At 33.8% G+C, this 16,195-nt stretch overlaps 1 protein-coding gene across 4 annotated transcripts in view; it reads left to right on the forward strand.

Annotated features, from left to right (window-relative positions):
- The window catches only part of LOC149799706 (beta-1,4-galactosyltransferase 4-like), a 71,801-nt gene that overhangs the window by 25,045 nt on the left and 30,561 nt on the right, over positions 1-16,195 (forward strand). For 3 of the 4 annotated variants that reach the window (XM_089959071.1, XM_089959073.1, XM_089959072.1), the window contains exons 3-6: positions 344-579; positions 1,019-1,221; positions 6,343-6,465; positions 15,863-15,967. In XM_089959071.1, the coding sequence (XP_089815197.1) occupies positions 344-579; positions 1,019-1,221; positions 6,343-6,465; positions 15,863-15,967 (667 nt within the window). The remainder of the gene's footprint in view (positions 1-343; positions 580-1,018; positions 1,222-6,342; positions 6,466-15,862; positions 15,968-16,195) is intronic. The other variant, XM_089959074.1, reaches the window with a different exon arrangement.

Here is a 16,195-nt window from a genome sequence, read left to right on the forward strand (position 1 = left end):
GAGAGAGAGAGAGAGAGAGAGAGAGAGAGAGAGAGAGAGAAGAGAGAGAGAAGATGTATTGAATGACAGATTCAATTATTACATAACTTTGAAATGCTAAGTAAAAATGGAACTAAAAACCTTGATGTCAACATGTTTATATTATGACGATCAATTGTTTATCTGGCGAACCATTGACCGAAAACGTAATTGATTTCCTGCTAAGAGAGATATTGGAATGATAACGAATTATGCTCGAAATAGGCTCAGAGAGAGAGAGAGAGAGAGAGAGAGAGAGAGAGAGAGAGGATGCATTGAATGATAGTTTGAATTATTGATTTGATCTGTTTCTGATTCATTTCAGTCGGAAAACTTACAATAAATGCTGAGAACATCATAGAAAGTGTTAACAATGACAACAGCCTTAGACGTGTTGAGTATGGGGGAAGGTACATTCCTGATGATTGTGTAGCAAGGGAGAGAACCGCGATTATCATACCGTACAGGGACCGAGAGGAACATCTGGATATTTTGACAAGACACCTACACAATATTCTTCAACGACAGCAGCTGGAGTATCGAATATTTGTTATAGAAATGGTAAACACATACAATAATAGATGTAACACATTTTATCATTTCTTTACTATGATGCCATCAATATTGAATTAAAACTTGATTGTTTTGCGCCATTTCATAAACATAACCCAACAATGACGTGAATGACTCACTAAACCTTCATGCAGTAGTCTGCGTCTCTGTCTCTCTCCGTCTATCTCTACCTCTCTTTCTGTGTCTGTGAATTATGACATGTTTGCACTATATTAATGGCGATAACCAATTTCGAATATATGAAAGAATGAATGAACAAATGTTTTTGGCAAATCTATATCAAAAATGTTTTCCAATTGTTGTACATTCAGAGTTGCATATGTTTTATTCTAATTTGTTACCCTAATTTTAATATGTCTTGTTTTCAGACAGATTAATGCAAGTGCTTTTAAATGATCAAATCTTCTGTGTTTTGTCATCCTTTTAGGCACTTCCAACACAGTTTAATAGGGGTCTACTGGCAAACATAGGGGTCTTATTTGCGAAGGAAACTGGTGACTTTTCTTGCTTCATAATTCATGACGTTGATGCGTTAATGATGAACGACAAAAATCTATACAGATGTGGAAGCCAACCGAGACATCTTGTGACAGGCAGCACAAAGTTTCGCACAGGGGACAATGAATATGGGTAGCTCTTGTTATTATTTTGCATATTTTTGAAGTGTAAGGTATATTGTGATAACATCAGTCTTTGTGTTCTCCCATTACTTACCATCATTATAAGGCGCTACAGTTAAAAAATACTGTTTTGATAGTGTGTTAATAAGCATGGAGTCCACAATTCAATATAATTTCTTTTCATTATGCCCATTGTATCGTTATGCTGGGGATGGGGGTGAGGTGGTGTCAAATTCTAAAATATACGAATGGTACAATATGTGATATAGCATGGAGGTGGACGATTATGAATCCATCATCTGGTTAAAACACTATACGATAACATCCCTAAACCAATCTATACTTCTGAATCGCAAACAAGACATTCGAGTTCATGTCATAAATCGCTTTTGCTTCAATGTATAGCTCACAAAGAAATTGTTTTAACAATAAAAGTAATGGCCAATCGAGGTACATCTTAGTCTATTGTTTATACTATTACAACCATAGCTCCCTTTTTAGCAGTAGTATGTAGCTGACAATCTTGGATCCTGGATCAATGAACATTTTGTTGTCAGAAATTTAAAAAGGAACAAATATTGTTAAATGATTAAAATAAAGTTTGTAATTATATCTTCTTGTTCCAAAGAATGTTTTGAAAGATATTTCACGACAAAAAAGATATTAAAAGGAACCAGATAAATGTGAAAATTTTACAAGGACAGTTCATAAATAAATTAGCATCCATATCATGTGCGTCCACTAGTGCTCTTAGGTCAATTCGTTATTTCCAGCTTCACAGAAAATTGGATTGACCATAAACTTTGGTAGTCTAGTATGAAATCGGTGACAAGGATATGAGTTGACATTTACTTAAGATTACTGAGCCCGTGAAACCGTGTTGCACCTAATATCTCAGATTACATTGTACATACAGTGTTATTGAAGTGATTCTGCCAACATATTTCACGGTAAAAATTTGATGCAACAGCATTAGCAGTTTGGTGTCGGAATGGTATTGAAAACTGTCAGAGAGACTGTAAGGTGCATCTCATATCTAAAGATGCTCCTTCCAGGGACTGTACAGTTATCCAATATTATGCAGATATGCGTCTACCGCATTATCTCACAATGCTGAAAGGTTAAAGATAGCCGCTTGATATTGTTAAACGTCCGTAGCTTCATACATTCCGAAATTTCCTAACTTAAATATATATTCAGAATTTGAAATATACAATGAAATGTTTTGACAATAATTGAATAAAAGAGTTATATATATATATATATATATATATATATATATATATATATATATATATATAGAGAGAGAGAGAGAGAGAGAGAGAGAGAGAGAGAGAGAGAGAAAATTAAAAGCAGATGAATTTACACAAGGTGTACAAAAATGATTTTGTATAACATCAGATAAACAAAGCAGCACATAATTCTTACGGTAATTAATAAACGTTATCAGCTGGATATCTGGAATGGTTCCTTTTAGTTTGCTTGGAAATGTATGATTCACTTCAAAAATCGTTTTCTTTGCTTACTTTCACGTTATAGAAGACTTCCAAACCTAAACGCAGAAAGAAAGGAGAAAAAGAAGAAGAATGTGTACTTTTTCTAAAATCATTAATAACATGCTTGTATCTCTTGTTCTTTGACAATACTAATATCGCACAATGACTAATTCTACTAAAATGTAGACTTGCTAGTTTGATTGTTTGATCACCTAATCGTATAATAATCACGGTCTATCGTTAGTCATATTGCACTAAACTATGGACAGATGATCGCGATAATTCAAACATTGTCTCCATTCTGTCTCTGTCTGATTGATTGCATTGTCGTTTTAAAATTAGTCACTCGAGACGATCATGCTTTGAGTTTTTTTACATTCGTTTATCCGTAAGAAAACATCGTGCTTTATACGTGTACTTAAAACAGTAGCAACCAAATAGAAATTAATTGTTTAGAATAATTTCCTGAGCATCATAAACGACAGATGTAATCGTAAAATAAAGCAATGTCCAGTTTAATAGTCATCATTAACCGATTACACAATGGATAGGGAGCAAACTTAGCGTGCTGGAAGCAGATATTTTCTATATCATAGTTTTAATTGACTAATTCATTTATGGCCATTTTAATTTTCTCGTCGTTTTGTTGGATTTAATTATTCACACCTCTATGCATTTGTTCTATCTTCGATCCGAAAATATTATAATATATTAGAAATTTATTTTTCGTATGACAATGTCACGTCACTCTCCGGACATCTGCCCCTGTGAGTATTGTCTGTTCGATTGGTTGTTTATATTATCATGTTAGATATGCTATCTACTCTTTCTATTAGGCTTGAATTACAGCATATACAGCAATTAAGTTCTTTCTGAACAATTCCAGTGTACCTAAACTCTTCTTTGTCTATTTTCTCGAATCTTTTTATTTATATCTGTGCCTTTAATAGTTCTGTCACTTGCAAGCTGTATTAAGTTTATTAGATGCATATTTGGCTGCCCAGCTATTAAATTGGAGTTGGTTACGTACAAACTGAGGTTGTTTGTACAGACGTTTTTGAAATTATGCCTATTGAAAAACACTACTTTATTATAACCTTATAAAGCTAATCCCTTTTAGACATTTTCATATACATTTCAAAATGTTAAATATTTTTCATGCCTTTAGTCTTCTTTTCATTTCTGTCACTGATATAATAAAATATCATGTCAATATTATTGTTCAACTTGCTGATAATAGTAGGTTCTACTGTGAAAACCCGTTTAATCACCATTTTATCTGTCATTCAATGCTGTAGAAACATTTCCAATCAGTGATACACTGAATCTTTGTTTAATTTCTGAAGTGTTAGTTTTCTTTCTCCATGCATGCCTTTATGTTACGTATTTCGTCATACAGAGCGCATCACAGTAAATTTATTTTCTTTAAGTAAATTTAAAATTATCTCATTCTTCTCATTTTTAGATACTTCTTGATATTGTTAGTGTAAATTCCCTTTTCTGATCTATGTTTACCTTTATTGACTCTCTCTGACTGAACATTTCTCCACAATCATCGTCCTTGTCATCACCGATTTCGCCTCAACTTTCCAGCTCCGACGTACATTCAAAAGACATCTATAATTCTTAAGATGTTTTGTATCCATTGTTGTTCTTATCTTATCATTACACATCAGAATTATCTGCCTAAAGAAAAGCAGGTGACTAACATTGCCATTTCTGCAGGGAATTCAATTTCTAGATCGTTTGTCTAAATATGTAGACAAGTCCTTCGTTAATCATAATTTCCTTTCATGAAATCTGTACTGTTTAATGTGTCACCATAATTGATTGAAATCTATATAAGAAGGTGTACTTTTATATTTAATTATTAAGGTAAACATATGATAAATACAGATATTCGTCAACAATTAAGAACAGTATAAAAGGATAAAGATATTAAAAGAGGAAGAAAAATAGCCAGAAAATATGGTACTCTCCAAAAAATTTTATTAAGCGTTTTAAACAGGCAAACAGAACGTCCATCGATATCGGAATATTTGCTCCGAGAGTTTCAGACATTTTTTAAATCTCTTCAAATCTATAGAAGTTTTCAGAATGTATCAAATTTTGCCATTCTTCTCGTTGAGTCAGATACATCTACGTCGGAACAACATCACTTACCACCCAAGTCGAATTACAGAATCTGTATATGCTACGTTATGAAACTTTGTGCTTTGTTCTTCGTGCATACCAAACCATGTATCACTCTTCATGCATTTTAGTCAAACGCCGCGTTTTTTGTTCTTGTTGTCTGCATAAAAAAATTAAAGTACTGTCTGTTTCATGCTTTTAATAAGACATCCTTTCGATTAGTTCTTCCGAACGATAAATTATTTGTGGGGATTCTAATAGGTTATCTGTACTATTAATATTAGTTCATTTATTTGTTTTTAAATGACCGAGGATCCATTTTTCCGACCAAGAAGTGTACATTTTAATCATCAGTTTTAGTTACCAACTTTAGACGATGGGGTGCCTCTTTGTTAGAAGCTTTGTAAACTTTCTAATTCTGTTCTTGTCTACGCGACTTTTCGAAATGTATGCGGTTTATTTAAGTATATATCATTTGTCAAATACCTTGTAAGACATCAACTACTAACACGAAAACTTATAATATTGCAACCATATTATTTATCTCCCTTGAACAATAAGTGTGTTCTAAAAACTAGTGAGTTTATATTTACATGTACTCAGTGCACAATTCAGAGGTTAGAATGTTCTTGTACGAGGGTGTTTTATCCAGATTTAACCAACTGAGTTTTCAGAGATTTCACACTAATTTCAACATTTTCTCGTAGAAGGGTACCAAGGTGACTTAATCAGTTTTAAGTGTCTTATTTCTTTCATTTGGAGATGAGCAATTTCGTTCTTATCCTGATATGTTTGCATCAATTTCCCTATACATATCATTACGGGTAATAGTTGCACTTTAGGGAATATGACCTATGAACTACAGGCTGGAACTATAACGCGCGCGTGATTTTAATTTAGAGCTTTTCGCGAAACGAAGGATCCGGATCGCAAGCTTTCCAGTGAAACCTATCTGTTTATAAACAGGCTCAGCTATTATGTTTCTATTAAATCTTCACGAAATGAAACTAATTATTTTTCCAATAAGACTTCACTAAATTAGATGACAGTTCACTTATGAATCTATATGGAATACACTAAATTATCTCATCCTCGCTGATGTGGACAACGATACATTGTATCGCCCAAGTCTGGGTTAGTAGAACGCCTGTCGTCGGTTGCTCCTTGATGGTAATTATTTCGGTATGTTTCTTACACAGCCATGAAGTGGCTGTATATTTTCCCACACGTTTAACCGTCCTGGATATTATGTTAGTTTCCGAATGTTCGTTAGCATATTTCCTCCTAAATCGCTTCGTGGAACATTAACATTTCTTAAAATTGGTAGTTATCTAGCTATTATTGAAACTATGTCCAAGAAAGGCAATTGGATTTTGAAACCTCATATCCATGACGTCGTATAATCAAGTATGGAATACGGTTTTAATTCAAAGATTTTCTTTCTTTTATTATTTCCAACACTGTTGCTTATTCCATATTTATGTGTTTTCTTCTGTTCCCAGTTTACCGTACGGTTCATACGTGAGTGGGGTCATTGCCTTAACAGATAGTCAGTACACACAAGTCAACGGCTTCTCCAATGTTTACTTTGGATGGGGAGGAGAGGATGACGATTTTAATATCAGGTACACCAGTCTACATTCTGGATACACGAACATACATACCAAGCAGATCTGTATCACTTTCACAAAGTAGAGGTCGTTATGATGCTAATACAATAACCACAACGTGATATTTGATTCTATTTTTACACGATAAAAATGTTTTAAAATAAGATATATTATTTTTATTAGTAAGTGTGAATTATATACACTGGTAGGCGAATTAATTTTCGAATTTTTTGATTCCTACATTTTCACATGTGAAAATATCAGTTTTCCCATAATGCCACGAGAGGCTTGATTGTTTGTTCAAACAAATGTTGTACCTGCAGCAACAAAAACGAGTAGTTTGTGGATTAAAACAAGTAAATCGTAACTGCCTTACATTATAATCATATAAGTTATTACTTGATGAAGAAATCACAGCAGACAACGTTCGCTTCTCTGGCGTTATTTCTATGTAAATACTTGACAGCAACGACAAACCAGCTGTGATGCAATAATGAATCGAACTTCCATTGGTTTCAGCTAGAATCATCTAGCGCACAAAATGAAAAAAAAAATTGTTTTACTGCCAGAGATTAGGTCACGCCAATCCCACCGCTGTTTTAAGTCAAGTATATTTATATGTTCAAGCTATGAAAGGTAAATTTAAGAAAATGGGGTGGGTGGTAGCGTATTGTTCTGCACAAAGGAGTGTAATCCTCTAAACATCGATTCTGGAGGAAGCTTGGTATATATTAAAAAGAAACTTTTCTTGTCCTACGTTACTGTTGATCATCTTTGAGTACCAAAATCTATATATTTTAACTGGTGGATTGGTATCAGACGATCACACAGTGAAATATATCCAGTATTAACATAGGAAAAGAAAATATGCTTTGTGTGTGCGTGTATATATATATATATATATATATATATATATATATATATATATATATATATATATATATACTACTGCATATTTATGGTAACATATGAAAGAGTTTTTTTCTCAGAAATACTGCATGACCTGTGAGACTGAAGTATTAGTCAGTGAAAACGAGTGCGTATTTTCCCATACAAATGATGTAAACATTCTATTATATACCCATTTCGTTTTCCTATCTGATGCTTAATAATAACGGAAACGACAACCAGGAACAAAGTCATTTAATTCAAAATAAATACACAACAGTAGATTCGTTAATTCACAGTACCAATATGAATGCGCATATAGCTCCGCACAGCGAACCTTTGAAGTCCGTCTCGCGCTCATATTTTGAATGAATGCGCATTGACGAAAACTTTTCCAGTTGGTCTGGAGTGGATGGAGCCTGTTTTTATGTTGATCCAATTCAATTTTGCGTTTTTATTTATGACCGATTGTATGTATTGAGTCAACTCAGCGCAGTAAGGAGAATGTGATTCCAGTTGGAAATGAAATCGAAATTACTGTACAATGTTTGTGTGGATCATATCTACCATGACATGAGCCATGTCATTTGGATTTGCTAAGAACGTACGCTTTGAGGAAATTTAAGATGAATGAATGTAAGTATAATTATTACCATTCTTATGACCAGTTTATTGTCATGTCACTTCCATGCCCGATGTTGGATGGATCCCAGCTATGACCTGCATGAACTATATCGCAAGCCTACCATTTGATAAAAGTTGTTAAAAGTGGAAAATTGTAAAACAACTGTGGTGTGACAGTTTATTTAGCCAGCATTAATAATATTTCTTCTTCGTCTTGGTTCATGGGATCTGATATTCTTAGTTTATTTACAAAACCTTCAATTGCAATTTTACCTTGGATTTAGTGTTTTTACTGGCTTGTGAAATGGTACATCTCTGATAGGCATGCAGTAGGCCTTGGTACCAATATCGTTTTCTATGGTATTTATGTTGCCCTATAGGGCACTGGTCATATTCTGAACCATTCTTTTTGCAAAGTGTTATGAATGTTTTCCCTAAATACCTGTTTCAATGATCATAATGGTATTTTCAATTCCTGCGTCTCTCACGTTTGTTCTTGACATTGCTAATACCACGTTCATTGGTTTCCTTGTTTGAAAGATTCGTTTGTAAGTCAGTGAACTCATCCACATAGCTAACTTGATCACCTCTACTGCCAAATGGAGGAAACAGCTTGTTTAGTTCACCAAACAAAAACTAAGTATTCTACTAAAAAAGTGGACATGGTTTGTTTGCAAAGTAGTTCCTACTACTATTCTAGGCAAGATGGTTGAGAAAGAGAGAGGAGGGGTTGTGGGTTAATACATTAATGAATTAATGATAAAATTATCATCGTGGCAGAATTTGGGCATTAGTACATAAAACCAATATGAATACAGTTCCTAAGAATTCATAAAACATGTATTTTGCTGATTAAAATCAAAATTAGCTGCAAAATAATTGTGAAGTCAACTTCCGAATACTTCGTAATTTCTTTAAGCGTTTTTATCTTTTATATATGTTTGGAACAAGTAAAACAAAATTATTATTAATGTTCGCTTTAATCTCTGGCTAACAAATTATACATAAATATAGTATCCATATGGTGGGTATAATTTTCTAGACAACTGAAAGTTACGCCAGGATGTTTGTGGAACTTAACAAAAGAGATCAATTCATTTATAAATTTTAGTTCGGGGATAACTGCTTCCAGATTATGCTAGAATAACATTGCTTTCAGTTTTGGTTTGATTAAAATCAACTAACTACTGCTTTTATCAATCGTTAACCGTTTCTACATAAGTGTTCGGTATATACTATTTTGTAAATATCATGACATGAACTGTACACAAATATAATGCTATTGATCGTGGTTTTTATGAGAATATTAGGTTTTGTGCTATTGTTTACGGCATCAATCAAAAAGCGACTTGTTAAATTTAAAGAACAATAGTACAAAAATTCAAAGAAAGTTAATGAGAAAAATGATTCTTTGGCTTAATGTTACGGTCCTCCCTGGTATCCCATGACCTTGCATCAGATCATCTCTGCATTATATGCCATCTTGACGTATCAGTCCCTAACCCTCCACCTTTATCTGCTACTAAGAGAAACCTCCGTATGATAAATAGAACCAAACTAATGTACGACATCAAAGCTAACCTAACAACTTGCTTACCTCCTACCGCAGAACAACTCGATAACTGTCTGCGTTCATTACTTGACAAATATGCCCCAGCTACCAAGTGCAGAGTATCAATTAAAAAGTGTTCTCCATGGTAAAGCAGTGCTAGGGACCAGCTTCGCACTGCTAAAAGAGACCGCCGTAAAGCTGAGAGGCTCTGGCTTTCCACCAGACTCACTATTCATAAGCAAATCTATGAAATCGCTAAGAAGAATGTCACAAATATAGTCCATGCAGCGAAATCAGCCCACTACGCTACTAAGATCATGGAAAGTTCCAGCTACAAAGAGCTCTTCGAGATTACTAACAAGCTAATGTCAAGGAACAAATCTACACCACTTCCAACTACCTTCTCTCCAGTCGACCTTCCGGACATGTTTTCAAATTTCTTCCATGACAAAGTACAAACCATGAGAGATAAGCTTGACACCACAATTTCAATTGACCCGTCGTCACCATACAGTTGGCATACAGAATTTGAGCAGCAACCATTAGCAGCGTTTGAACCTGTCTCTAAGGATTTCGTACGTACAATCGTGATGAAGAGTGCACCAAAATCATGTGAACTTGATCCAATTCCAACATCACTGCTGCTGGAGTGCTTAGATCCAGTATTGCCTTCACTAACTGATGTTATTAATACCTCTCTCTCATCTGGGGAATTCCCATCATTTTTCAAAACTGCCATTGTAAAGCCTCTGCTGAAGAAACCAACACTAGACCAAAACGATTTAAAGAACTACCGCCCAGTTTCTAATCTCCCATACATATCAAAAATCTTAGAAAAGGTTGTTCTATTCCAGCTTGTATCTCATCTAAATTCAAACAGTCTTTTTAGCAATGTACAATCTGCATATCGCCCTTCCCACAGTACTGAAACTACTCTTCTAAAAGTAGTTAATGACATTCTCTCTGCGTTGGATAGCGGAAAGGGTACAGTCCTCACCCTCCTAGATTTGTCTGCAGCATTTGACACAATAGACCATGATATATTACTTCACCGTCTCCAGCATGTACTTGGCATTCATGATACAGCCTTACTGTGGTTCAAGTCCTACTTGGTCAACAGGACATACAATGTATCTGCAAATGGAATACACTCCAGCCCAGTTGATCTATGTTGTGGTGTTCCACAATGGTCTGTTCTTGGACCTGTTCTCTTCATTCTGTACACTCAGTCGCTCTCAAGTGTCATAGATAATAATCCAGTGTCTCACCAATTGTACGTTGATGACACCCAAATATACAAATCTAGCCACCAACTGAAGTTGATGCTACCATCCAAGGTGTAGAGAAGTGCATTTCTGATGTGAAATCATGGATGACATGTAACAAGCTGCAGATGAATGATAATAAAACTGAGGCCATTCTGATCAAAACACAAATACTTTCTCATTCACATCCTTTACCTCAAACAATAAATATCAGCAAAACCAATATTAAATTTACACAATCAGTACGAAACCTAGGTGTTACTCTGGACAGTACTCTCACATTGCACCAACATGTCATGAACATATGCAAGGCTGCATATCTTGAGCTGAGACGCATCAGCTCAATTCGCAAATATCTTTCAGTTGATGCCACTAAAACACTTGTGTGTTCATTAGTACTTTCAAGACTGGACTATTGTAACTCAATTCTGTCTGGTTCATCTCAATATCTACTCCAGAATCTTCAAAAAGTTCAAAACACAGCTGCTCGGATCATACTTAGAGTACCACGATCAGAGCACACCTCCCCGCTGCTCTGTACCCTACACTGGCTATCCATTCGATCCAGAATCAAACACAAAATTTGTTCTCTGTGCTATGTTTCACTGTCGGACTCTAGTCCAACATACATATCTGACCTCACCCATGTGTACACACCAGCAAGATACTTACGTTCGTCTTCTGACAATCGTATACTCATTATTCCCACTATGACAACAAAGTCATATGGACCGCGTTCTTTTGCATACCTTGGCCTAGCAACGTGGATATATTGCCCACTGAACTTAGACACAAAGACACAATGATCACACTCAAGAGGGCTCTCAAAACACACTTATTTCGACTCCAAGAACAAACTTAAAGACCTAATAATGTTTCCTACCTGAAATATTCTCAGCATGTTTTTTATTTTTTAATGGTTTTCTAATTTCATGGTGTTAGTTTTTGTAATAATATTATTATATGCTTTTTTATCTTATAGGTGTTGTCTAATGTTGTAAAGCGCCTAGAGCTTCTAAAGATTAGGCGCTATACAAAGTCCTCATTATTATTATTATTATTATTATTATTATTATTATTAATTACCAACTATAGATAGACTTGAATAATAACATACATCGTATTGTTAATAAGACAAAGTAACCGAACATGCTGTAATGCTATTCATGTTATGGATATGAATTTGCTCTTTTTCAATTTGTGGCTGGCCAGTAAAATTAAAAGAGTACATGTAGGGATTTTCTTCATCCATAAATCAAGGTTATTACCAAGTTCATGTCAACGAAAAATGTGGTCAAAGTACACTAAACAGTAGTTGAATGGATGTCATCTCAACATAGCGTCATCTAGGAAGTATATTTGTATTGTCGATATGTGATGATTTCCCTAGCCACTGATTATTAAAAACAGTAAAAATAAACGTACAGTTGACGACCAAGGTATTTCACAATAAAATAATTTAAATATTCGGAAATCTTTTCTAGTGATCCAGATCTGATTATTTAATGCGCATTTGGTGACTATTTAAGAAAAATTAAGGGAATTAGAGTAGTGTATTCTCACTCTTCAAAGTCAAGTTTGTAAGAACCATGAGAGAAAATTTTAATTATCTGTATTTTGTTTGTTGAAAATGCAGAGTGGAAAACATTAATTCTACCTTGAGGAACTATTGTGAAATTATGCAAGCAATTGGATATTTATTTAATTTCGCTTCATTACGTGGATGATTCAATGACTTTAGTGACATTCAACTTTCACTTGATTACCTTGAAGTAAAACGTTAAGAGATTACAACAGTATTTCTTTATTGGTGATAGCATGTAAGCACTTTACAATCTTCATTCTTAATACCACTGGATCGTTTCTAGATTACTGTGAAATTGATAGTACATTTAGGAAATGCAGGAATTACGTCATTTTATATTCTTTTACTTTCTTTGCTATTATTATTTAGGGATTACATTTATAGTTTGGAAACTTAAATGCATATTGGGTTTTACATTGTCTTGTATATAGTTTAAGCCTCTAGGGCGTAACATTTAACTGATGCTGGCTTCTGTGTGCATATAAAATTTAAAACTTTTTGTATCATAAATTTCTGAATGTCCTTGCATGCCATTTTCATTTTTGACAGCTCTAAGGAAACACAAATGAGTAGTAAGACTGCACAACTTAATATGTTTGCGTTTTATTTCAAATAAAAAGAATTTCACATGTTTCTTGTTTAATAATCGTAAGCTATAAACGTTATCTGTGATCACGTCTGGTTCCTGAATGTGCTTTCTCCTGGCTTCCTAAAAGCTATCCAATATTGGAAATTCGCTTGAAACGAGTGAATAGTGAATATGTTTCATCGCGAATGTTTTTCATCAAGTGGGTCAAAATGCGTTTAATTTTTATACCCACTCGATTATATATATCCCTGATTCGCTTTAAGCTGGCAAATTTTAATTTTAATTTTAAGCTTAAACATATTTGCTAGCAAGTTGTACTGTATAACAGGTCGAAGTAGCAGGTTTCTTACTGGATCACGCGTGATGTCAGGTTTACAGTTTATGTTCTGTTGTATTTTAGATTATTCGTACAGAAAATATAACCCATTAAATGATCCTCCTTCCTAATTCAAAGTACAATATCACATCAAGAAAACTATAATTTGCTACTTCATGTATTTGAACTTGTTTGGTAGCGTCTTGACAATAACATCGAATTCCAAAGTTAGTATGATATCGACTTGGCTGTGACAATGTTTATCGTATTTTACTCCAGCGAAGTCTCACAATTACTTTAGTTTAAAAATCCATTAATTGACAGCCTAGCATTGCAAAACTCTGTACCTGTCGCTAATATTGACATATTTGCATCATGCTTGTTCAGCCATTCTTTTAATATTAACAACGTATTTCCGCTCATTTGACTTTTTCCGCTTACCAAAAAAGAAATTTACGTCAATTATTATTCTCTTTGCAATGATATAATTTAGATAATTTTGTTTCATCTGGAGATATTTTGATGTTGTCATTGGATGCATTTATTTTCATTTTTCTTACACATAGTTCTTCAATGGCCTTCAACAACGTTTCCAAAATCGGAGTGACATTGTTTTCTTAAATTTGTATTTGATTTATCTATATGGATGACTCTAGCTACCGATTTTTATCAAATAATACAACTTTATATCGACCGAATTCCAACAATATTCTCAGCTGAATATGATCTTCAATTACGATATTGAAAGATTATGTTTCTTTACTTTGCAGCGTAAATCATAATTTAGGTGTAGTCGGCTTTCTTCCGTTTATCTCATCTATCCACTCTTTATGTAGTGATGTTGTATATGTCATACTTTGTATTTTATTTCCTAGTACTGATCCGCAATCATTGAAAAATTCTTGTATATGTGCTTGAATGTATAAATATACATCTAAACTACATTCATTTTCTTATTATTCTCCTGAGATATCAATTTGTCTTTGATTACGTATTTGTGTTGTTGGTTGCCCATCGAACGTTTAAACAGGCATACCTTGATTGATGGATATTTTGAGAAACAATATGACCAGATACGTAAACATGAAATGGCGTTAACCATTACCTATGTTGCGCACGACATCTTGATGTTTTCCCATTATTGTCAATATGGTACTTATCATTGGATTTATTAGGTACTCTTTCATGGACTTATATGGTACTTATTTCTGGATTTATGTGGTACGTATGATTACGTTTATATGGTTTATCTGTTTTTATGGTGTGAATTATCCATATACCTGACTAACGTTTGCAGAACATGTCCGAATAAGTTAATAATTTTAATTCTAATCCTGTTAACTTTAAACTAGCACCATGTGCTAATCTTTGTGCACTCTAAGATTCAGCTGGATCAAATTGAAGTGTTTTAAATAATACTTAAATATATCATAAGCATTATGATACATAATTTCTAACATAAAAGATCAAAAGGAGGTTTTACATGTTGCTAATGAAATATTTTGTTATTTCGTTTGAATATGTGTAATTTAAATTATGTTCATAATACTTATGACCTCTTTTCCAACCAGTGAAATAATCATCTCTTACTTTATTGTTCCCTCATCAAATAAAATATCGTTTCAAAAATATAAGATATATTGGTTGAATTAAAACATTATCTATGTGCAAAACATATTTCATCAGCGTTTATTGGTCTAGTGTCTTCATAAACAAGTAATGCTATTTCTTGAAATCATTTCCTCTGTAAAGTATTTTTTCATTGCCTTTTGTAATGTGTTAATATCAATGCAAACTCCCAATGGAATATGTGATATTTAGTTACTTTATTGTTAAAGATGAATCTAATAGAACTTTTATACTAAGCACAATATCCTATGCTTAAACTTTTTATCTTTTTAAAATTTGTTTCTATTCAACCAAGGAATTCATATACATCTTGATTATTCCCACCATAAGCTCGCATAATCTTCTATTTATTGAGTCATGCGTCTACGATGATATTATTAATGTTTTCAAATTGTTTAACCGCGTTTTAGGTTAATTTTAAATGTATTAATGGTATAATTAATGGTTCTACTTTGTTCTGAGCTGATTCGTTTAACTTTTGTATTTTCTGTATATGAAAAGTGTAATATGATTTGAAGATTCTATTATTGTTCACCTATACATATAACAAATTAACATTTAACAATGTACTGTCTGCCTCTTTTAATAGTCTAAACGATCTACCGAACATCGATTCAAGGCACTCAGAAATATACATGAATAAAGGCAAAAACTCACATGAACACCGATTTTAGATAATTAAAAAATTACTCACGTGGCAAAAAGAGGGAACTATCATCTACGACGAGTCTGTAAAGTTAACATATTTGGGTAAAAGTTGGAGATACAATAGCACTGAACTCTCAAGCATCCCTTATGTACCTGGCACATGACGAAAAAATCGGGACAAATAGGACATTATCCAGAGCGGTAAATAATTAATTTTATTACAACATGAAAAATGTGTTTTCCCCCATAAGGTGGTTTCCATATTGTACCGCAAGATAGATGAAGAGGCAGATATACAGCACAATTTCCATTTCAGGGTTCAAAGGGCGAATATGAAGTTTGAAAGGCCGGAGAAAGATATTGGTATTTACATGGCAATACCACACGAGACCGACAGTACTAACCAAAAAAACCATGCAAGGTCTCTCTCTCTCTCTCACTCTCTATCTCTCTTGCACACACACACACACACATAGAGTGTTGCAGCTCTAGAATTGTATTCAGACCAGCCCTGTTTGGCTTGTAATGTTAATGCACGTTGTTCTCATGTTGTGGCTGGAAACAGACTATCGTGTGATATTGACCCTTAAAGCACCAATCAACCAACTAAACAGATTTGAACAGTTCGATTGGTAACTGTCAAATCTCC

The sequence above is a fragment of the Sinohyriopsis cumingii genome, chromosome 5, assembly GCF_028554795.1.
Source record: "Sinohyriopsis cumingii isolate HCF-2022 chromosome 5, ASM2855479v2, whole genome shotgun sequence".
Taxonomy (NCBI): Eukaryota; Metazoa; Mollusca; class Bivalvia; order Unionida; family Unionidae; genus Sinohyriopsis; species Sinohyriopsis cumingii.